The sequence below is a fragment of the Sander lucioperca genome, chromosome 9 (assembly GCF_008315115.2).
Source record: "Sander lucioperca isolate FBNREF2018 chromosome 9, SLUC_FBN_1.2, whole genome shotgun sequence".
NCBI classification, from domain to species: Eukaryota; Metazoa; Chordata; class Actinopteri; order Perciformes; family Percidae; genus Sander; species Sander lucioperca.
Window position 1 is genome coordinate 3,317,021 of NC_050181.1, and position 8,854 is coordinate 3,325,874.

The following is an 8,854-nucleotide window of genomic DNA, read 5'->3' on the forward strand; positions in this document are numbered from 1 at the left end:
GATAGTAGCAGTCAAAGGATAGACTTACATAAGCCAGGTTTGATGAGGACACACTGATAGCGCCGAACTTTGAATAACTTTCATTCATGCCCCAGGGCACTTGCAAAACAAAGTGGTTTGCCAATTGTGTTGACTTGTGCCAATGACATTCCTGTGAACCCATTGACATTTCCACAAAAAAAAAAGTTGCTCAAATTGTCATGTTTATCTTAAACATTACTCAAACGCTTTCAAAATTCAAATCTGGTAGTCATAGGTTGTTTAAATTAGACTGTTCAGAAGAGAAAAAGCCTTAACCAAACTGTATAAATAAACTACATTTGAAGTTATTTTAAACACTCAATCAGAAAAAGGTTAGGGCTGTAAATTACTTTGAGGCTACAGAAATTCTTGTTAAGTATATTTACATGAATGGGTCAATGTTCAGGAAGTACCAGTTCATGGCAAGACAAAATAAGCAAGACAAATAGGTTCAAGGGCAATGCACTTTTAGAGTCACAACAGCAGATAAATGCCAACAAGTACCAAATATAAAACCCTCAAATAAACAGGTTGTCCTTAACTGACCATCCTGCAGAGATGACATTTTAGATTTTGTTTCCCCACACAAATGCAACCCTCAGACAAGATTCCTAAGCCTATTCCAAAAAAAAAACCCTTAGGAAGTCTAGTTCCAATTGTTTATTCACATTGATAAAGGTAACTCATTTCTGCCTCCGATTTCCACCTCTCTGAAGGATGGGTTGGTTGGGTTGGTTAAGTCCTGCAGGAGACACACATTAGTCCCAATGACATGGTTAAAAAAAGAAAAAAAGAAAATCACTTTAACATACCATTTGCTTGTTGGTTAGCTGCAGAGCTTCTTTGTTGAAATGCTTTTACAAGAACATGAGGTTCAATGCTTTGGCCGGAGCCTAGAGGTGTCATAGGCCTCCAGAAGTCTTTGAATTTAGGGTTTAAATGTGCCCCATTGACAAAGGGGTCCTGGGGCAAAGGAACAGAATGTGGGCCATCCAAAGAGATAAATGGTAAACTTGATTTATCACCAGGCCTTGGCATGTAGTTGACATCAGGTAAAGGACGGGACATTCCTTTCCCCAACATTTGGGGGTGTTGGGAGTTTTCTTGTTGGGGCTTAACATTTTGAGGATCTTGAGGTCTGCTACTGTGATGCCTTGCAAGATTGTGTGCCTGCAAGTCTGCATCACGAACCAGGTCTCTGGAAGGCAGTGGAGATTCATTGAAACGGTTGGACTCCCTACCTGGTGGGCCATGCTGTAGCAGCACATAACTCTTTGGTTCAGGATAGGAGTGAACAGTCTGTTGATGTTCTGGCTGGGAGGTATTGTTGGGGGTTGTCGACTTGTCATAAGTTTGTGCTTGAGCATCTTGAAGCATGTCATAAGGGACCAGAGGACGATCAATTTCATTTTGGACTTTTGGATGCATTAGTCTAGATTTACTGGCTTTGTTAGATTGTTGTAGTTCCGCGGATGTAGGTGTATTCTGCTGGTTTGCCTTGCGCTGCTGTTGTAGATATTGGCCAATATAAGACATGAAATCAGGCCCAGAAGGATTATTAATGTCCCATGCTAATAATTGGCCATTGTGCTGCATTGGAGACTGTTCATTATATTGCAGCACTGGCTTTACTGGTTCATTACCTGGAGCTTGAGGTTTCGAGTGCACATTGTAGTGAGCTGGTGATTGGCTTTGTGGTATTCTTTGCAGTGCCTCATTTTGTGGTAGATATGGCCAATACGGATATAGTGAATTTGGTACAAAAGGATAAATTGGCTGTTCAAAACGTCCATGCTTGCTGGGATAATTTAGTACAGCAGGGTTGCCATCTGGTGGCTGGTGATATGGCCGCTTTTCATTTCCAGATGGAAGGTACTGGGAATGAGATGAAATGGGTGCAGAGGTGGGAGTTGTGGTAGATTGCGGTTTGGTTGGCTTTTGAGGAAGGGGACCAGAACCTAAACCACCGCCAAACCCAGAATGTGCCAATTGGGGGAATGGCAGTCCTGGATAAAGTGAAGGTGCATCTTTACTATCAAGCCCAGAAGGAATAATATGATGGTGATGTTGATGAAAAGAAATTTGTGGACAGCAATTAGAAATTCCAGATGGGCAAAACTGAGGGCAGTACACAGGTAGCATATATGGAGAGCCCAGTTGAGGGCCTTGTGGGACTACATCACTATTACTAAGTTCTGGAACATCAGATTCCCAGGATGGTTGATCACTGGTGTGAGTTATGACCTGTTGTGGTTGCTGCATGGAGGTAGCAGGGGGTGATGTTACAGGCTGGGGGTTCTTTTCAGTCTCTGGCTGAGGGTAGAAGGGATCGAGGTAGAATGGTGGTTGTACTTGGCCCTGAGGGGCTTTAGTCTGCGGAGGCCTTGGAGCAGCAGTTGGCTTTTCAGTCTCTGGCTGAGGGTAGAAGGGATCGAGGTAGAATGGTGGTTGTACTTGGCCCTGAGGGGCTTTAGTCTGCAGAGGTCTTGGAGTAGCAGTTGGCTTTTCAGTCTCTGGTTGAGGGTAGAATGGATAAGGGTAGAACAGTGGTTGTACTTGGCCCTGAGGGGCTTCAGTCTGCAGAGGCCTTGGAGGAGCAGTTGGCTTTTCAGTCTCTGGCTGAGGGTAGAATGGATAAGGATAGAACAGTGGTTGTACTTGGCCCTGAGGGGCTTCAGTCTGCAGAGGCCTTGGAGGAGCAGTTGGCTTTTCAGTCTCTGGCTGAGGGTAGAAGGGATAGGGGTAGAACAGTGGTTGTACTTGGCCCTGAAGGGCTTCAGTCTGTGGAGGCCTTGGAGCAGCAGTAGGCTTTTCAGTCTCTGGCTGAGGGTAGAAGGGATAGGGGTAGAACGGTGGTTGTACTTTGCCCTGAGGGGCTTTAGTCTGTGGAGGCCTTGGAGCAGCAGTAGGCTTTTCAGTCTCTGGCTGAGGGTAGAAGGGATAGGGGTAGAACGGTGGTTGTACTTTGCCCTGAGGGGCTTTAGTCTGTGGAGGCCTTGGAGCAGCAGTAGGCTTTTCAGTCTCTGGCTGAGGGTAGAAGGGCTGCTGTGGAGCTGCAGATGCTGGTGGCCAAGGCAGTGATGGACAGGAAATTTTAGTTTCTCCCTCTCCAGCCAATTCAAGGGTGTACATTCCATCCTAGAACACAAGGTCAATAGATTATACTAAACATTTTCTAATAAAGGTGAAATTTGAGAGTTAAATAAATGCATCATACCTTTTTCTCCATGCAGGGTGTATAGCGAACAGAGATGACCACACCTTCGGGATGTACAACTACACTGAAACCACATCTGGGTGAAGCCTTCATCAATGGCTCCCAGTTACCATTCACTGTAAAGTAATAGATTACAGCACTGTAAAGTAATTACAGAAAAATACACTTTAAAAAAGAATGTAAACCGACATCTAGTCACAAGGGCAAACATTTCCCTTTCCCTCTCAAAATGAATTAAATGCAAATGTGTTAATAGCTTGCTACATTGAAGATATCATTCTCCAAAAGTGTATTCCTTTAACTTCTGTAATACGAGTGCTACTCTACCACATGATTAGAGGCCTTTCAGACCATTTTAATACAGCTTAAACCCCATTAAACAACCTGAGTAATCCAACCACTTAATTAAAATTGAGAAATGAGCAATTATAAAATCAGAAGTTTCCTAAAACTACGGTTGGTAACTCAAATAACTTACATATTTGCTCAAACTGTCACATGAAATCAGACCTGTGAAAAATTGTTTGCTTAGGCCAGTAAGTGAGCGGTGCCTGGTTTTGGCATGACTTGGGCACAAACTAATTTTACAGCTAAACAGTACACCAAAATATTTTTCTGAAAACATTTAAGGTGAGAAATAGGCAATGCAGTAGCAGAATTTTGATTCATATTTTAATTCAGTGCCGCCTAGTTTCACAGTTTGACTTAAGTTTAGAGCAGTCATTGACAATGGGTTAGAGACTCCTCGGTTCTGGTTGTTAAATCTTCTGGCACAGTGGAAACTTGCAATTACCACAGAAGTACTACGGGGAGGCAGAGGAACTTGATTTATTCACAGATCATGTGTCTTCATGTGCTACTGTCAGGTTAGTGACAGTTTTAACAAATACATTTTAAAAAGTTACCTACTGAACTTTTAAAGACTGAAAGAAAATATGCTCTATTAGCCAAGTTGGGACAGCTACAGTTAGTAGATAAAGACTCAGGACGCAGGATAAGTCCAGGACAACTTAAAGCTGTGGTAGGCACTAGAGTTGGGTAGATCTCAGGTTTTACCGGTCCGATGTACGAGGCATTTTATGCCAACCGGCATTTGTCTCTATGACACCTGGCAAATAAAAAGTAGCATTAGCAACCTGTGCCAACGGTATTACAGCACTTAATCCAACTTGTATTGCAAGCAGTGGCATTACTCAATTAACTTTTCAATAGCATCGCGGTTTTCTGAATCAAATAGCTTTTCAGTAGCTTAGCTCTTTTATTGATCAAGTAGTGCAGTAGCATCCACACAACCATATACATTTCCCTGAGAATATCTGAAGCTCAAGTGCAGTAGAGCCTGCTCCTGAGGTCTGAAATAAAACTGCTGAAGATCACTGATGCCTGTATGTTGTATACATGGACGTTTTCAAAAATCACAATACATTTGGGGGCTAGAATTAGCTTCAGTGTAGTGCAACTTGTGTAGGATAACTGGTAGCTTAGCTAACTAAACTTTCCAAGTAGCGTGCTCAACACTGGTAAGAAGCAATATTGACGTAAGAATATGTTATTTATGAACTAACTGAGCCACTATTGTCTGACAGCAATTTACTACCAAGCCACCCAATAAAAGGAGATCATATTTCAGAAGCCTAACTAGAAAGCATTTTTTGGGGTGGTGAGATATGGCAAAGAAACTAAAACTGAGCTGCCAATATGGGGAAAGGGAGCACTGCAGGAAAATGTCTCACCCTACTTTAAATTCTGGTGTTGCATTTTATCCACTGCAGCTTTAATGTCACCCAAAGCAAATACTAACGCTGCATCATTGACTGGGGTTTGCCTTGCGATGAGAGTTCAGAGACTTCTCACTGCAGACATTCTGACATGGAATAGCAGGAGAAGCACAGGTGTCACTTAAGTGACAGCAATTCCTTGACAACTAAATTGTTGTAGCCATTATTTGTCATGACATATGCCTTTATTCAGTGTTGATCTTAAGCGGAAAAAAAATTAAAAAAAAAGGCAAAACTTACAATTCATATTAATCTTAGCGATTGAGACGGTCCATCCAGTTTTCACGACCATGCCCTCGGCGTGGCAGGTGACCATCGGTGGGTTAGGTGAAGGCGGCTTCATCAAAGGGCATGACATCCTCACGTTTAACCCCAACCAACGCATTGGGAGAACATAGCTATCCTCCTAAAACCAGAAAGCAAAATGTTGCAGGTGTACATGGTTCAAGCATGCAATGCTTTCAGAACAAAGTATCCCACCTCAAGAGCGACAAAGCATCCATCGTAAGGTGCAACTAACACTAAATCTCTTCGCGTTGACCTGATGGTGTAACCACAGCTTGGTGGCAACTTGGACAGAGCCAGAGGAGACAGGTGACTTCCTGAGCAATTACATGCGACAAAAAAAAAATTAAAATATTTAATTTTTATATTATTATATATTATATTTATTATATATATATATTATATATATATATATATATATATATATATATATATATATATATATATATATATATATATATATATATATATATATATATATATAGGAAACAAGTGCATGAAACTTCTCAGTCAATACACAAGTATTGTGTATAGTATAAATGATACAGCTGTAAATTCCACAAGAGCCTGTAAACTTACCCCTATCTACAAAGAACAGAGATCCAGAGGTAGAGGCAGCATTTTGGACTTGAAGCTTCATGGAGTCTCCTGTACATTCAACCTTTGGGTCCATTAGAAGGAGTTGTTCCACTGCTGCGTTGTCTGGCATTGAAAAGCTATAACCCTGTTTTTGAGCTTGCTTAGGGTCGCCCCAACCTTTTAAAAATAGTTTTGATCAAGTTCAAATCAATACATTTTTTGTTCTAATAACGATGTACACAGATTCAACTCAAACAAAATACAAGCCAAGAGGTGTAATACATGCATAGGACTTGATGGGTCCAAAACAACGTTAAAAGTAATGTTTTACAACTTCTATAGTGTTTTTTCATGCAGGATTGTATACACATTTCTCCTTTACATACCCATGTCTTCTTGGTAATCTGTATCAACATCCAGGATGTTCTTTGTGGCTTTGGGTCCGTTGAGTTTATCATCTGGCAGAGAATTTTGCCCAATTAGGAGTCTTCCATGGTGCAGATCCCCTGCTTTAGCTTGACCTTTGCTTAGCGTCGAGTTTCCTCTTAATTTATCCAATGCCTTAAGTTTTGTCAGTTTTGTGCAATGGCAAAATGTACTAGCAAACACTAAAAGTCCTAAACATAGTAAAATCCTTCTGCCCCTGCTCTCTCTGCATGCCATTGGAACTAAGAAAAAGCACTACACGGGTAAACTGCCTCAACAGTGTCCTACAAACGCTGAGCTCTCCTCAACACAGGTGGTGTTAAGGGCTCTGGTCTGGCATAATTACTTTAATCAAACACCTCACCATAGCAGGTGTTGTCAATAGAGCAATTAAGGGCGGCTTGTGGTTCTGTTGCCTTTTGGCAGTGAAAGACTACAGTTAACGTGGTAAAGTTGGTTTTATATTGGACATTGGATATTTGACACATTCGAAAAATCTATTATGCGGCTTGCCATTTTGACCTATTCATGTCAAAATACTTCTGATGAACTCAGCTAACCCCCCTACACATAACACAAAGCTTTTTTCAAAATAAACATCCTTTGATTTTTAAAATATTTTTCAATATTAAAAATTGCTGTAAATCTATTATGCGGCCTGACCTTTTGATCTATTCATGTCAAACCACTTTTGGTGAACTCAGCTAACCCCCCTACACATAACACAAAGCTTTTTTTTTTTTTTTTTTTTTTTAAATATCCATTGATTTTTAAAATATTTTTTAATGTAAAAGAAATGCTATAAATCTATTATGCGGCCTGACCTTTTGACCTATTCATGTCAAACCACTTTTGGTGAACTCAGCTAACTCCCCTACACATTGCACAAAGCTTCTTTTCTCAAAAAAACATCCTTTCATTTTTTTTAAATATTTTTTTATTATTTTTATTATTTTATTTTATCTTTGTAGACCCAATTTGACTCATGCAGAAGATGGTTCCAAGATCTCTGCACTCCAGCAACCGGAATGGTACATGTTCCAGAAGAATTGTTTCAATGTACACTGTGTGAAAAACAATAAATAACTAGAACTGCAAGCATTTATGACAGGGTCGTGAGTAGCCCCCGACGACCCGGGGCGCGCGTGAAAGTGGGACCCAAAGCGTAACGGTGAGGAGGCAAACATCAGTAAATATTGACATGTGTGAGCCGCAAGGTCTGTGGTACGTTGCCGTTGCAAATGTCCCATTAACATTGATTGACTAGAAGGGCCGAAACTGGTCTACGTTGGCTACAGCGCCCCTTAATGGCCGATCTTAAAATGCGTGGGGGACCCCCAGAGGGTCATGGCAAACTAGGATCTAAAGTTTTGTGTCGGTAGCATTTATTTTGGTTGAGATAAGTTGGTGTTTTCATAGTTACCTACACAAATTTGTTTGTGCGTAATTTGCGCAATTTTTGTCTAATAAAAATTCTATGAAATTAAAGGTTTTTGAGAAAAGAAACTTTGTGCAATGTATAGGGGGGTTTGCTGAGTTCACCAAAAGTGGTTTGACATGAATAGATCAAAAGGTCAGGCCGCATAATAGATTTATAGGATTTCTTCACAAAATATTTTAAAAATCAAAGGATGTTTTTTTTTTTTTAAAAAAAGAAGCTTTGTGTTATGTGTAGGGGGGTTAGCTGAGTTCACCAAAAGTGGTTTGACATGAATCGGTCAAAATGGCAAGCCGCATAATAGATTTTTCGAATGTGTCGAATATCCAATGTCCAATATAAAACCAACTTTACCACGGTCTACAGTTACTACAATGTGACACATTTTATTTATCTTCTTGTAAGGCTTATTAGACAGTCTTCTTAAGTTTTTTTAGGCTTAATTATTATATTTGTTTTCAGGCCTTTAGTAATATAATTTGAGTTTGTTAAGGCCTATATCTGTTTAGCTTTCTCTGAGCCTGTAGAGAATAGTTTTTCCACATAGACGAGTAAGAGAAATGTCCTCAAAAAACTACCAACAATAATTTGTTATAGCAAACAATTGGCACTTACGATGTCATGGTGTCCATGACTGCCTTTTTCAGATCTAACTGGTTGCTGAATGGATGTGGACAACAACTTTAGGTTATATATGGGTTTAAACCCTTAACAGTTGTCACAAACTCATGCTGTGCAGGCAAACATTGTTCAGAACTACATAACTTCATTTTAAATTCTAGTGGGCATCTCAAGTTTCCCAGGATACCAAATGTGAGTCTGAGTGGGGGAAATGCATCTAAAATGATGCAAATCCATTGTGGGGCCTTACAAAGTAAGAATTATTGAGTTTGTATGTTTCACTCAGTGTCAACATCATATATCTTCAAAGAGTTGGGACGAGCAGATACAGAATATATATGATAGTGTGAGAAATAGGGGGAAAACGGAGAAACAGGGAAAAGCTGTATGGGGTTTACTTTTTACAGGGTTTTCTATTAATGAAAGCTAACAGTTCAACAGGTCATCTTTCCTTTGGTCTGATCAAGAAGGCTCTAAAGTTTGTTATTA

At 40.2% G+C, this 8,854-nt stretch overlaps 1 protein-coding gene across 1 annotated transcript; it reads right to left on the reverse strand.

The window, feature by feature from the left end:
* Window positions 1–666: 666 nt before the first annotated feature.
* LOC116046129 (RNA-binding protein 33-like) lies at window positions 667–6,598 on the reverse strand. Its single transcript, XM_036005318.1, has 8 exons — window positions 6,267–6,598; window positions 5,881–6,057; window positions 5,497–5,618; window positions 5,257–5,422; window positions 3,239–3,354; window positions 2,773–3,159; window positions 834–2,655; window positions 667–763 (listed from the first exon to the last, which is right to left on the reverse strand). The coding sequence occupies exons 1-8, from the start codon at window positions 6,541–6,543 to the stop codon at window positions 705–707; spliced, it is 3,126 nt and encodes a 1,041-aa protein (XP_035861211.1). The 5' UTR covers window positions 6,544–6,598; the 3' UTR covers window positions 667–704.
* Window positions 6,599–8,854: the final 2,256 nt, after the last annotated feature.

Excerpts from the sequence above, each read along its gene's own strand:
- LOC116046129 (XM_036005318.1), bottom strand. The coding sequence starts at position 6,543 with ATGGCATGCAGAGAGAGCAGGGGCAGAAGGATTTTACTATGTTTAGGA. Across the intron at positions 6,058-6,266 it reads AGATTACCAAGAAGACATGG|GTTGGGGCGACCCTAAGCAA; the intron begins GTATGTAAAGGA and ends TATTTTTAAAAG. Across the intron at positions 5,423-5,496 it reads GATGCTTTGTCGCTCTTGAG|GAGGATAGCTATGTTCTCCC; the intron begins GTGGGATACTTT and ends TTCTGGTTTTAG.